Source organism: Epinephelus lanceolatus, chromosome 9 (assembly GCF_041903045.1).
Source record: "Epinephelus lanceolatus isolate andai-2023 chromosome 9, ASM4190304v1, whole genome shotgun sequence".
Classification (NCBI taxonomy): Eukaryota; Metazoa; Chordata; class Actinopteri; order Perciformes; family Serranidae; genus Epinephelus; species Epinephelus lanceolatus.
The window spans coordinates 45,812,343-45,827,859 of NC_135742.1; the positions used below are offsets into that span (position 1 = coordinate 45,812,343).

The following is a 15,517-nucleotide window of genomic DNA, read 5'->3' on the forward strand; positions in this document are numbered from 1 at the left end:
TCTGGAGGCCAACTCAAAGCCAATTGCTCAAGTTACCATCAAGTGTGGCATATACCAAGGTGATGCACTGTCCTTGCTACTGTTCTGCATAGGCCTGAACCCCCTCAACCAGCTCATCACAAAGAGAGGCTACGGATACCGGTTTCGAAGTGGAGCAACCATTAGTCACCTCCTATACATGGATGACATCAAGCTGTTTTCCAGGAGTTAGCAAGACATTGACTCACTGATCCACCTCACCAGGATCTAAAGCAATGACATCAGAATGTCATTTGGACTAGATGAGTATGGTCAGATGGTGTCAAAGAGAGGGAAGGTGATGCAGATGTTCAGGACAGCTACAAATACCTTGGGATCCCATAGGCAAATGGAAACCCTGAGGAGGCCACGAGGAAGTCAGCCATAGCCAAATACCTACACAGAGTAAGGCAGGTCCTGAAAAGTCGGCTGAACGGAAAGAACAAGGTCCAAATCATCAACATGTGCGCCCTGCCAGTCATCAGATACCTCACTGGTATAATAAGCTGGCCAAAGGAGGAGATTGGTTGTAATCAGCGACAAAACCAAGACTGATCTCAAGACACTGTTGGTCACGGCATATGAGAGAGAATATATGCATCATTGTAGGCTGGTACAAGTCAACTCATCCAGTTATGCCACTGACGGGTGTCCAATGATGTAATGTGTGTTGTATTTTAGACTGTCAAGACAGCTTTGTAAGTGGCTGTTAGGTGGTGTCGTTGAACTCTGTCTTTGTTGAGTGATGGTTATTCTGTTTAATAGCAGGGACCAGTCAGTCAAAACTAAAGAGGCTTTTTGGACGAGAGCAGAAACATCCTCGAGAAGTCTACCACAAGTCTATTAGCCTTTGATTTAGCGTTCATAGATATACTACAGCCAGTATAGCTGAAAATCTCCACACACATGGACGGATTACCTATGATGTAACATTGTATGATGGTGGTCGATGGTGGTATTGATCGTGTCAAGAGACCCCTACAATTCTGAGAGAAAAAAATAAAAATACTTACAGAACATATCAATGACTATTCTACAGTAAGTCAAGGTTTCACCCATCCGCTAACACACATTTATTCATCAGTAGGAATGAAAATTATGAAATGTTATGAAGTTATCAAATTAAGTTCCATTTGGGTGTCCGCTGAGTGTCAATGTAAACCACTGACTCAGATTTACATTGTATAATTATTATGTTGAGCTGTGACTGGTAAAACCCACAGGTCAGGACATGACCACAACATCAGAGCATCATCCTCATGGGTGGTGGAGAAACCCAAGGAAGTGCCCCAAGCTAAAACTAAGAGAACCATGTCCAGGGGCCCATCAGAGGACACCACGGACACTGCCGTCATTCAGGTACTGTAAACAAACACATTCCTAACATGTGCTGTGTATGTGAAACTGTATTTTACTCATTCACTCATCAGCCATTTATAGTCAGTACATTTCATGTGTCTCTAGAAACTGCCAGTTCTGACTGGCTGAGTCATGTGAAGTGACAGAATTTTCTACAGAAGTTAGAATACTGTTTGAAAAATGTAATGACATACTTTGATCATAAACCAATCAAAGGCAGAGTAGGGCGGGTATTCACAAGCACACAAGCAGGATTGTCAGGTCTGCTTATTAGCTGCGACTTTGGGCTTGTTTTTTGTAAAGTCGCGGGTTGCGTTTTTTTGGGCTTGTTTCTAAAGTGGAGTTGCTTATTCGGGCATGCTCTCTAAATGTCGCCTTTATGTATCCATCTAATAAGTTATTTAAACGCATGATAGTATGTCGGACTGCAGGATGTTTCCACAGCTCCGCTCCCTCCGACCCTCTCCTTCTCCACATACACACAGGTGATGGTCAGTCAATGAGACTTTTCACATTTAAATTGCGCGATTAATGGAGGTTCTTTAACTAGTGTAGATAAGTGTACAATGTTTTATAATGATGATTTATTCTATTAGGTGTCAATTTCATTCATTTAGCATATTCAATTTTGAGTTTCATTACATACAGTTGAGTTTCATTACATACAGTTCCATTAATGGGGGGGGGGGGGGGGGGTAATTAGGTAATTAGTTACTTTTATAGTGCAGTAACTTAGTTACTAACTCAGTTACTTTTTGGGGAAAGTAACGAGTAACTATCACTAATTACTTTTGTAAAGTAATGTTCCCAACACTGGTTTTTAATTAGCTGCCACTTTCTCCCTGTTTATCTGTTGTCTTGATACAGTCAGTATGATGTGCAGCTCCACAGCACTAATTCCCTTGTTACAGTAGAGTCGTATCAGGGCTTTACACTGACACTTCTGGCTTTCTTTCTGTGTTTAGCTCTGTAGTTTCTAACCGAATCCCTGTGGTTTTGAGTTAAGTTTCTCTCCTCCGTCCTACTTGTATTTTAGATATCTGCTTTATTTTACTGTTTCATGCTCACCATCAGCTGTACAGGAGTCCTTTTATATTACAAAATGACGGGGGACTTTTATTGTGAAGAATCTATAGGAAATTAAATGTGTTTATAACCAAATTAGCAGAATTTTGTTAACTTTTCTTCTTCAAAAAAAAAACTACTTTTATCAAAGAAAGGAAGAGTTAAAGTAGAGACAGCCACAGTGAGATGTTAGATGAAGACCTGCAGACAACAGACTCTTACTGCACCTCTGCAAACAGCTCACCTCCAACAGGTAAACTTCTTTTACTTGCCCTGCTGTTTGATGAAAAAAGACTTGAAGCAAAACAATGGGGGACCTTTAACCACGGATCCACCCACTGCTTTTAAACGTCATTAACTAAAGACAAGCCATCATCACTTAAAGACATGCCTTCAAGCAAGTAGTCCATGGATGCATTAAGAGACCTGGATACAGCATTGGAGGCGGAACCCCATTCATTCCAATGAAAGTTGCTCAGTGGCACATGAAGCCAAAAGAGCTCTATTTCTGCAGTATGAAATTACCCGCATGATTGGCACTGCTTCCACACTGTGTGGCCCATGGATACACAAATCCTTGCTGCAGTGTGCTGACGTGCTGAATCAAACCAAGTCAAGTCAGCACATGTATATTGAAAAACAGCATTACTCACCACTCTGCTGCTCCGAGTCTCATGGTTATTATGTAAGATCATTGTTTGAAAACTGGCCTTTATTTGAAAATGTATTTTATGTGTGGTGTTTGCAGGGTGAACTAAGTTTATGTAAACATTGCCCTGTGTTTTTGGGAGTCTGTTTGAAAAGACTGCTGAACAACACTGTTGCTTCAGGTGAAATAAATAGAAAAAGAGAAATTAAAAACAATTAGTCTGCCCCACCATTATTCCCCTACTGATGCTGAGGGGATTGTGTGTGTGTGTGTGTGTGTGTGTGTGTGTGCGTACGTGTGTGTGTGTGTGTGCGTGCGTGCACGTGCGTGTCCAGGAGTCAGTGGAGATGAGGAAAATGAAGACCAGTGCCACTAGTGTAATTCCAGTACCTGGCTCAGGTCTTGAGAACCAGGGCAAAGCTGCTTCTATGCCGCGACTCAATGCTGAGCTGCAGGTAACTCCTCATCCTCATCACACCTTTGTTCATTTTGATTTGGTTTTAGTTTTAGCTATTTGATGAAAATGCACGTTATTTTCTTTTATTTTATCATTTTTTCTTTTTAGTTATCGTTCAACACTGCTAGTTTTAGTTAACAAAAGCTAAAAACCTCTTAGTCTAGTTTCCATTGGGAAAATTTTAGTGTCATTTTTGTTGTGCATTTTTATGCCTCTGTGTCAGAAATAACTGTGGCCGAATGCATTGTGTTTTCAGGTTGTCCGTCCATTTGTCCATCCACTCCATTCTTGTCAATGCGATATCTCAAGAATGTCGTAAGGGAATTTTTTTAGATTTCAGATGTCAACCTATACTCAAGGATGAGCTGACTTTTGCAGTCAGAAGTCAAATATCCCTGTGACCTCAAATAACACGTTTTTGGCCATAACTCAAACAATTCTATCTGATTATGACAAAATGCAAAAAAATCTTTTCTGGCTATGATTCAGCACATAATTTAGGAGCAGAAGGGGAGACATTTGGTCAGATGCTGCATTGGTGATACTAATCTTAAAACTGTGCTGATTGTATAGATCTTCTCTGTATGATGCATCCATGCTTTAGAATTTGTAGCTTCTTTGCAACAACATCTTTAATTGAAGCATTGTTTACTGTCATGGCTACCTATGAGTCTGGACAGACATGGATGTAAACTGTAACTACAACTTGACTGGCTGGTAGGGGCATTCAACATTAAGGTGTTAATCCTAGGTCTTCTCCTATTTAGTTATGTTTCAATCAATCAATCAATCAATTTTATTTGTAAAGCCCAATATCACAAATCACAATTTGCCTCACAGGGCTTTACAGCATACGACATCCCTCTGTCCTTTGGACCCTCACAGCGGATAAGGAAAAACTCCCCCCCCCCAAAAAAAAACCTTTAACGGGGGAAAAAATGGTAGAAACCTCAGGAAGACGAAGTCGTCCGAGGACCCTACTGAAATATGATTATTTATATATATTTTTTTTCTTCCGCCCATATGATCGCATTTTTCACTGCCTGAACATACCCCAAAACTCACAAAACTTATAAGTAACAAAATATATATTATAACAAAATATAAGTCACACCTGGCGAAAAATTTTATAATCTATTGTCCTCCTGAATTTCCACGACTAGGTGGTGCTATTATTAAGGAAAGTGCGTTTTGGCTCATAACTCCCATATACTTTGTCGCACATTGAAAAACCTTATATCCACGCGTTCAGTGAATTGTGCTGAATCTCGTGATATAGGCCACGGCCATTTCCGCCTGGTGTTTTTTTCCCACAAATTCGCAAAATGTTGCAAACCTACTTTTTCGAACTCCTCCAGGCAATTTCACCGATTTGCACGAAACTTTGCACACAACATCTGTGGAGTCTCCTGACAAAAAGTTATTAAAAGAATTTCAATATTCCAAAGAATACTCAAGTTATTACATAGCAACTTCCTGCAGATTTAGTACAAAACAGGAAGTGTTGCATATCTCCATACTGGTGTGTCCGAATGACATGAAACTCAGTTTACTACTTCCTGATGAGGCCCTGAGGCTCAGTGCAAAATTTCGGGTGATGACCACAAGGTGGCGCTCTTTAAATCGAAGTATTTCATATCTCAACATCGGTTGTGCGGATTAACATGAAACTTGGTATAATTATTGTCAATGCCCTCCTGAGGATATCTGACGAAGGACTTACTGATGAGCCACTAGGTGGCGTTCTGGTGGCCGTCTAATTTAATATTTGGCACTGTGCCAACACCATAACACTCATGGAAATAAAATTGATAGGGGTAGTATAGACTGGCCCCTGTAACTCGCACACCAAAAATGACCAGCAGGTGGTGCTATTTTCAATGCAAAAGCGTTTTTGGCTAATAACTCCCACATAATATGTCGCACATTGTTAAACCTTCTATTTACATGTTCTCTGAATTCAGCTGAATTGTGTGGTGTAAGCCACGCCCACTTTCGCGGTAACTTTCCATTCGCTACAAATGAAAAATGTACTTTTTCAAACTCCTCCTAGGCGATTTGACCGATTTGCACCAAACTTTGCATGTAGCATCTGTCAACCCTCATGACAGAAAGTTATTAAAAGAATTTTGATCGTCCATTAAACGGCCAAAATATAAAACAACAAATTCCTGCTCATTGTTTTCAAAACAGACAGTATTTCATATACACTTTTACACTTTTACTAATTGTGTTCCATGGCCCGATGAGGGTTTGTGCAAAATTCGGTGCAAATCGGCCAATAGGTGGCGCTCTGGTGGCAGTCTAATTAATGTGAATGGAAGTAAATTGGAAAACCTTCAAATCCTCTTCAAAACTCGACTTTCAACCTCTTCTTGTCCCTCATACTTTGAGCTAGAGACACCATGTCAACTTTTAAAGAGTCAGAAGACCTTGAACTATTGGGCATGTATTCAGCTTCTACTTTTTGGAAAAATACATACGTGGGTTGGGTGCCTACCTGTATACTGGAAATGTAAGTAAGAGATAACGTTTATTTTTTTATTTATTACAGCTGACAAGACTTCTAGGTGCACGCCCCCCAACAGCAGTATGCCCCAACGCGCGTGGACTGCGAGGGCCCATTCATCGCTGCTTGCAGCTTTAATTATTATTATTCTTGCGACATTTCGTGCCCCAATTTCGCTCCTTTCCCATATTTGAAAATGCTTCTAACTTTCCACATTCGTCCGGCCACATCCGAAATTCAATATTTTTGGGCGGTTGCACATGGTCAGCGCGAAATGCCGAAATAGCACCCCCTACAAATTTTCAAAATACCCTTCCCATTGGGGTTAGTTTGTCATAGGCAAACGAAATTTGGTACACACATGTATCATACTGAGACGCACAAAAAAGTCATGGTAAAATCCCAACAGGAAGTCAGCCATTTTGTTTTGAATTTTTTTGTTACGGCGATTTCCACAACTTACATTTGAACGAACTTGTCCTAGGGATTTCATCCTATCAACTTCAAAGTTGGTACAGATCATCCTGAGAACATGCTGATCAAAAGTTATTAAAAGCTTTTCTCTATGTCAAGGGGCGTGGCCGGTAGGGCGTGACAAATTTTGGCGACTTTTCGTTTTCTTGCCATCGAATTTCAAACAACTCTCCCGCCCACATACTTGATCGTAGCAGCTTCAAACTTGCTGGATGATGGCTCCACCCCGAACGCCCCGATATGTTAACATCCCACCTTACTCATAGCACCCCCCCGGTGGTAACAGGAAGTGTCCCGTTTTTACTTTAACATGTACTAATGCCACAGACTTGGCCGCATCAACTTCATTCCACTTCTAATGCATGCAGAACAAGTTGGTGAAGCTACCTTATAAACGCTGTGAAGCTACGTCTAATGGTGTCCATGTGGCGGTGTGGCGACTATCATTCCTTTGCCACTAAATACGTTTGGCTTTTTAATGGCTTCAGCGACTTCATATGCTCATGAAAATTGATACACAGGTCAAGAATGGCGAGCTCTTTCATCTGATACGGGCGTCACCCATGAGGGGGACAAAATGCCTCTATAGCACCCCCTTGAAATTTTCAAAAAACCCTCCCCATAGGGGTCTTTTTTGGAGTAGGAAAATGAAAATTGGTACATATGTGTATGTTGTCCAGACGCACGTAAAAGTCTCTGGCACCAATGGTCTACTCCAAACAGGAAGTCGGCCATTTTGATATTGACTTGTCATTTTGGCATGATTTCCACATGTTGTATTTTAATGAACTAGTCCTAGGGATTTCATCCAATCGACTTCAAATATTTGACAGATCATCCAGAGACCATGCTGATCGAAATTTTTGCTCTGCATGTCTGTAGGTCAAAGGGCGTGGCTGCTATGGTGCTTCCATTTTTGATCCATCACCATGCATATTCAAGCAGCTCTTTCTCCCACATAATTCATCCAAACTGCTTCGAAATTTCTGTACATGATAAGAGCCCTGCCCTCAACGCCTCCATATGCTCGGAGGCAATCTTGCTCATGGCGCCCCCTTATAGAAACAGGAAATGCCATCTTTTACACTGACAAACACCAACCTCAAGCTCCTGACCTGATCAACTCCATTTTGTGGCCACATGACGATCAAGTTGATGAATCTCCACAGTGACACGTGTCCTGTCATGTTGCAGGCTGCCGCTGAGGCAGTGGCGACTTTTCATCCTTCGCCACGGAACATCAACTTGGTATAAATCCTTCATGCATTGTCCAACTTGCTCAATATTTCACATGTGTGATGAGAGTCCACCCCTGAACGCACCTGGCCACATCTGGTTACGCTCGCAGTGCCACCTGGTGGATGAACGAAACATTGCATTTTTTCGCTCCTGCCAGGTTTTTCCTCGCTTTGTGCCACAGCCCCCGTGTGCCTCAGGCCCCTGCAGTTGCATGGGGGAGCGAGGGCCCGATCACAGCTGCTTGCAGCTTTGATTAGGGCCCGAGTGATGACGAATTCGTCCATAGGACCCTATTGTAATTGTGCTGTTTATTATTATTATTATTCTTTACCCGACTTCGTGCCCCAATTTCGTCCCTTTCCCAAACTTGAAAATGCTTCTAACTTTCCACATTCGTCCGGCCACATCCGAAATTCGATATTTTTGGGCGGTTGCACATGGTCGGCGCGAAATGCCTAAACAGCGCCCCCTACAAATTTTCAAAATACCCTCCCCATTGGGGTTAGTTTGTCGTAGGTAAACGAAATTTGGTACGCACATGTATCATACCGAGACGCACAAAAAAGTCTCTTGACGTCATGGTAAAATCCCAACAGGAAGTCGGCCATTTTGTTTTGAATTTTTTCTTGACGGCAATTTCCACAACTTACATTTGAACGAACTTGTCCTAGGGATTTCGTCCTATCGACTTCAAAGTTGGTACAGATCATCCTGAGCACATGCTGATCAAAAGTTATTAAAAGCTTTTCTCTATGTCAAGGGGCGTGGCCGCTAGGGCGTGACAAATTTTGGCGGCTTTTCGTTTTCTTGCCATCAAATTTCGAGTGGCTATCCCACCAACATACTTGATCTCAGCAGCTTCAAACTTGCTGGACATGATGATAGCTCCGCTCCGAACGCCCCGATATGTTAATATCCCACCTTACTCATAGAGCCCCCCGGTGGTGACAGGAAGTGTCCAGTTTTTACTTTAACATGTACTAATGCCACAAACTTGACCACATCAACTTCATTCCACTTCTAATGCATGCAGAACAAGTTGGTGAAGCTACCTTATGAACGCTCTGAAGCTACGTCTAATGGTGTCCATGTGGCAGCGTGGCAACTATTGATCCCTCGCCACTAAATACGTTTGGCTTTTTGTTGGCTTCAGCGACCTCATATCCTCATGAAAATTTTTACACAGGTCAAGAATGGTGAGCTCTTGCATCTGATACGGGCGTTGCCCATGGGGGGACAAAATGCCTCTATAGCGCCGCCTTGAATTTTTCAAAAAACCCTCCCCATAGGGTTTTTTGGAGTAGGAACATGAAAATTGGTACACATGTGTATGTTGTCCAGACGCACATAATGGATTTCATACATCTCAGTAAAACAGCATTTTGAACAGATTCACACAGTAGATTTCTTTTGTTTTGTGCTGTTTTTGTTGTCTCTTCCTCAAAATAAAGGAAGAGGAATCTGATGGGAATAAATTAACTAATCTAATTTGCATATTGTGACATCACTTCTACATATCTACAGCTACAGAAAGCATTCAAACATCAAAACGTTCAGCTCTGTAAGGATTTTCTGATGTCTGTGGCAACATGTTTGATATTTCTAAATAATTCACAATGACGACATAAGCTGGGGGCCGAAACGGGCGCGAGTGCGAGGTCCCGCCAAACGCTGCTTGCAGCTTTAATTAGGGACCGAGCCTAGAGGCAGAGGACTGCTCACAAAGCAATCCTCGCCGAAGGCGAGGACCCTATTGTTTTTGCTCTGTTTATTCTTTATTATTATTAGGGACCGAGCCTAGAGGCAGAGGACTGCTCAAGGAGCAGTCCTCGCCAAAGGCGAGGACCCTCTTGTTTTTGCTGCGTGCGTTTATTGTGGACCGACTCCAACAGTGGACTACTCACAGACCAGTCCTCGCCGAAGGCGAGGACGCCCCCTATACTTTTTGCTGCGTTTTGTTCCTACAGACCAGTCCTCGCCAAAGGCGAGGACACTATTGTTTTTGCTGCATTTATTATTGTTATTCTTTATTCTTTATTCTTTCTCCCGCCGCCTCTTTCAACTGGAATTTGACCCCCTAAACATGCTCAAAAACTCACCAAAATTGGCACGCACATCAGAACCGGTGAAAAATTTAGAAAATCATGACATTAACCCCTAAAGTGCCAAAATGGGCTCTCTAGCGCCACCTAGGCACACAAAAATGGCAGCCACGGCCTGTAGGAACGTCGTAGAAACATGAAACCAAAAGTGGCGTGTTCGTCTCATGAAGACCTAAAAATCACGCGCTGACACCCCTGACCTAAATCCAACAGGAAGTGAGATATTTGCCCTTTCAAAGTAAGATTTTGCCTTAAAACTGCCTTTCCTAAAAAATCTTCTTCTCATACACCGCTTATCCAATCGGCTTCAAACTTGCATAGATGACAGATCAACTCGTTCTAATCAAAAGTTATTCGTAACTTTTTCATTACTCGCTTAGTTTGGATTTTATGGCCTCCATAAGGTGAGATGTCAGAAAAACGTCCTGGCGATCCTCGAAAGCTGTCCCATAGGAAATGAATGGCAGCAGGGGGGAGAAAGAGACCAATCTTAGGGCTTTTTCTAGCATTTACAGCGTCTCCATACTTTGTGCTACAGACTCCATTCCAACTCTCAAATGTTGCCACAGGTCTCATCTATTCACTCATGTTTTCATCTTTTTCATATCTTTTACCGTTTTTCATCTGTGCCTCTCAAAGTACCATGAGCAAAAGTGGAGAAATTCTCAGTTTACAATGGGTGTGTATTGCACGGAATGCTGTGAGCTAGAGTGGAGAGGGCTCTAAAAATCGTCTAAAACTTTTGTCTTTAACTCGCTGCCATGGCCACAATTTTCATTGTACAGACACAATTTATACCACAAAACGTAAGAAAATTTGTCCAGCTCACAGTTATGCTGACATGGAATCTCTCACACGTACACATTTTTGCTGAGTGGCTCCAAAGCGAAGGGAGCGCTGATTTTTTTCTCATTCACTCCCATGTAAACTCAGAGGAGAAATTTCTGGAAACAGCTGGGGTGCAACACATTTTAAACTCGCTCCCCTGACCACATTTTTGACTCGAGAAATATAAAACGCGACACGTGCGTTCATGAGACATGGCTGTCTCAAAATCACTTTATTTTCTTGCTTGGACCAACGGTTTGGGTATGCAAAGCATTTGTTCGAGGACTTAAATCCCTTTATAAACAGCCTTTGGTGATCTGCTCTCCTGACGTGTCTGTGTCTGCCACAGGTGCGGGCAAGTCATTAATCGCCATGACAACGGCTGCACACACAGACACAGCCACAGGGTTCTCTGGTCTGTGTGTCTCACAATCTTTAAAGGACAGATTACAGCAGCAGAAACTTCATTTGAAACAGAACACACATATTATTAATCCCTACAGTGCCAAAATGGGCTTTCTAGCGCCACATAGGTGCACCAAACTGGCCACTGCAGCCCGTCGGAATGTCGTATCAAGATCAAACCAAAACTGGAGTGTTTGACAAATAACTACAAATAACACACTAACACCCATGACCTAAATCCAACAGGAAGTGAGCTATTTGCCCTTTCAAAGTAAGATTTCCCCTCAAACGTGCTCTTAAAAAAAAACACATCTCCTCCTACACCGTTTATTGTATCGGCTTTAAAGACGCACACATACCAGTTCAACTGCTGCTAAACAGATCTTCTGTATAACTTTATCTCTCTCATGATCACATTATTTTGATGATTGGACCAGCGGTTTGGGAATGGGAAGAACTTCTTCGAGGAGTTAAATCTCCACTAAAACAGGTCTCTCTGTGTTCTGTCTGTCTCTCTCTGCTCTTCTGCCAGGTGCACCTACTTCATCACCATGGCAACCGCTGTCACACACAAACTCACAGAAACATGATGTCTGTGCGTGTCTACATCTTACATGCAGACATGACATGGGCACAATCTCCCTTTTAACCCTTTAGGTGCCAGAGTTTATTGAGGAAAATTTTCCATTTTCATTTCAACATTTCAAAAGGCTGTGGCTTGAAAGTGGTGAGAGATAAAGGCATACTGTAAATGAGAAAAATATTCATCATGACCCAAAGTTTGTCATGGGAGTAAATTAACTCCTCTAATTTGCATATTGTAACGTCACTAGGCGGCGGCCATATTGGATTTCATACATCTCAGTAAAACAACATTTTGAACATATTTACACAGTAAATTTATTTTGTTTTGTGTTGTTTTTGTTGTCTCTTCCTCAAAATAAAGGACGAGGAATCTGATGGGAATAAATTCACTCATCTAATTTGCATATCGTGACATCACTTATCCATACCTACAGCTACAGAAAGCATTCAAACATCAAAACGTTCAGCTCTGTAAGGATTTTCTGATGTTTGTGGCAACATGTTTGATATTTCTAAATAATTCACAGTGACGACATAAGCTGGGGGCCGAAACGGGCGCGAGTGCAAGGTCCCGCCAAACGCTGCTTGCAGCTTTAATTTTTATTTTTTTTGTCTTTCGCCCATATGATCGCATTTTTCACTGCCTGAACACACCCCAAAACTCACAAAGCTTGGAATATAAGTCACACCTGGCGAAAAATTTTATAATCTATTGTCGTCCTGAATTTCCACCACTAGGTGGCGCTATTATTAAGGAAAGTGCGATTTGGCTCATAACTCCCATATACTTTGTCGCACATTCAAAAACCTTATATCCACGCGTTCAGTGAATTGACCTGAATCTTGTGATATAGGCCCCGCCCATTTCCGCCTCCGTTTTTTTCCCGCAAATTTGCAAAATATCGCAAACCTACTTTTTCGAACTCCTCCCAGGCAATTTCACCGATTGGCACGAAACTTTGCACACACCATCTGTGGACCCTCCCGACAAAAAGTTGTTAAAAGAATTTTGATATTCCAAAGAATACTCAAGTTATGAAATAACAACTTCCTGCAGATTTCGTTCTAAACTGGTAGTGCTGCATATCTCCACATTAGTGTATCCGAATAACATGAAACTCAGGTTACCACTTCCCCATGAGCCCCTGAGGCTCTGTGCAAAGTTTCGGGTGATGACCACAAGGTGGCGCTCTTTAAATTGAAGTATTTCACATCTAAACATCAGTTGGGCGGATTAACACGAAACTTGGTATAATTATTGTCAGTGCCCTCCTGAGGATATCTGACGAAGGACTTACTGATCTGCCACTGGGTGGCGCTCTGGTGGCCATCTAATTTAATATTTGGCACGGTGCCAACACCATAACACTCATGGAAATAAAATTGATAGGGGTGGTATAGACTGGCCCCTGTAACTCACACACCAAAAATGACCAGCAGGTGGCACTACTTTCAATGCAACAGCGTTTTTGGCTAATAACTCCCACATAATATGTCGCACATTGTTAAACCTTCTATTTACGTGTTCTCTGAATTCAGCTGAATTGTGTGATGTAAGCCACGCCCACTTTCGTGGTAACTTTCCATTCGCTAAATCACCACAAATGAAAAACGTACTTTTTCGAACTCCTCCTAGGCAATTTGACTGATTTTCACCAAACTTTGCATGAAGCATCTGTGGACCCTCCTGACAAAAAGTTATTAGAAGAATTTTGTTTGTCCAAAAAACGCCCAAAATATAAAACAACAAATCCCTGCATATTGTTTTCAAAACAGACAGTATTTCATATGTTGAGCAAATACGGTCGGATTACCACAACACTCGCTAATTGTGTTCCATGGCCCGATGAGGGTTTGTGCAAAATTCGGTGCAAATCGGCCAATAGGTGGCGCTCTGGTGGCAGTCTAATTAGTGTGAATGGTAGTAAATTGGAAAATCTTCAAATCCTCTTCAAAACTCATCAACTTTCAACCTCTTCTTGTCCCTCATACTTTGAGCTAGAGACACCATGTCAACTTTTAAAGAGTCAGAAGACCTTGAACGCATTAACTGTACATTCAATTCAAATGGCTTTATTGGCATGAGGTAACACTGTACATATTGCCAAAGCAAGCGTTTGGAATTCAAAATAATAATAACAATAAAGGAAAACAATATTTACAATAAATTTGTTATAATCTCTACTGTTGGTAATACTGTATGTATAATATGTATAACTATGATTGACTTCATCACAGTCATAGTCACATTCAATCAATCTCAGTAATAACAATAATAATAATAACAGTAATAACAAAAAAAAGAAGAAAACAACAAACAACAAATATGTGTGTCACTTCCTGTCTCTGTCTATGGCAGGCACAAAGATTGTGGAAGTTTGTGTTGAAGTTGTATGTGTGTGTGTGTGTGTGTGTGTGTGTGTGTGTGTGTGTGTTGATGTTGGTGGTAGTGTGTGTGTGTGTGTGTGTGTGTGTGTTGATGTTGGTGGTAGTGTGTGGGTGTGTGTGTGTGTGTGTGTGTGTTGATGTTGATACAAGAAATAAATGAATAAATAAATAATTAAGAATTAAACAATTAAAAACAATTAAAAAGAAGAAGTAAATAGTGAGTTGTGTTTCTCAGGTTCCACTGGCTGTCCTCAGGTCGTGACATGAGATGATGAATTTAGCTGCAATGTTCTCACATTTGGGTATTTCCCCAAGTAAATATGGGAGTTTCTCTATGTCTGTCATGTTTTCAAATTCAGGGTGTATTTTTATTATTTTGGGAAAGTGTTCATTTCTCAGAGCCTGGTATTTGGGGCATGAGGTGAGGAAGTGTAGTTCTGACTCGACCTCTTGTCTGTCACAGTGGGAGCAGAGTCTCTCCTCCTCTGGCAGCCAGCTCTGTTTATGTCGACCCTTCTCTATAGCTAGGCTTTGTTCACTGAGTCTGTACATAGTCAAGGCTTTTCTTAATTTAGGATCTTTTACTGTGCTCAGATAATTTGCTAATGTGAAGTTTCTTTTTAGGGTCAGATAACATTTTAATTTACTCTGTGTTTTAGTTGTTTCCTTCCAGTATGTGATATAGATTTCTTTTTGTTGGTTGATAATTTGGTTTGGTCTGATTGGCTTGGTGTTGTGGTCCCGAGGCTGTCCAGGGCATGTTAGGTTGTCTGGACAGAGCCTCAGGACCAGCTGGCTGAGGGGGCTCTTCTCTGGCTTCAGCTCTTGGCAGGTTAGGGCTTTGTGATGGTATGTCTGGGGGTCACTGGTTTTTAGGTGATTGTAAAATTTAATTGCTCTTTTTTGTATTTTCAATATGAGGGGGAATTGGCCGAGTTCTGCTCTACATGCGTTGTTTGGTGTCTTTCTCTGGACATGCATGATGTTCTTACAGAACTCTGTGTGGAAAGATTCTATTATTGTTTTGTCCCATTTTTCAAATTCATGATTTAATTTTGGTCCCCAAATTTCACTGCCATAGAGAATTATCGGTTCTAATACAAATTGGAAAATTTTTAGCCAGATTTGAATTGGAATGTCCAGTTTAATATTTCTTCTAATTGCATAGAAAGCTCTCCTTGCTTTGTCTCTCAGATCTTTCACAGCCAAGTTGAAGCTTCCTGTGGAGCTTATGTTGAGGCCAAGGTATGTGTAGTTTTTTGTATGTTGTAATTTAGTGGTGTCCAAATAGAAATTGTGTGTGTTTTCCTGACTTCTGGACTGCTTCTGGAAGATCATAATTTTGGTTTTCTTTGGGTTAACTGTCAGGGCCCAGGTCTGACAGAATGTGTGCAGGAGGTTGAGGTGCTGCTGTAGACCTTCTTTTGTTGGTGACAGCA

At 41.5% G+C, this 15,517-nt stretch overlaps 1 protein-coding gene across 7 annotated transcripts in view; it reads left to right on the forward strand.

Moving 5' to 3' along the window:
• The window catches only part of cacna1ba (calcium channel, voltage-dependent, N type, alpha 1B subunit, a), a 775,969-nt gene that overhangs the window by 693,459 nt on the left and 66,993 nt on the right, over positions 1–15,517 (forward strand). For 5 of the 7 annotated variants that reach the window (XM_078170996.1, XM_078170991.1, XM_078170993.1 and 2 more), the window contains 2 exons: positions 1,242–1,377; positions 3,427–3,546. In XM_078170996.1, the coding sequence (XP_078027122.1) occupies positions 1,242–1,377; positions 3,427–3,546 (256 nt within the window). Of the gene's footprint in view, positions 1–1,241; positions 1,378–3,426; positions 3,547–15,517 lie in introns of those variants that run through there. The other 2 variants (XR_013492059.1, XM_078170994.1) reach the window with 2 other exon arrangements.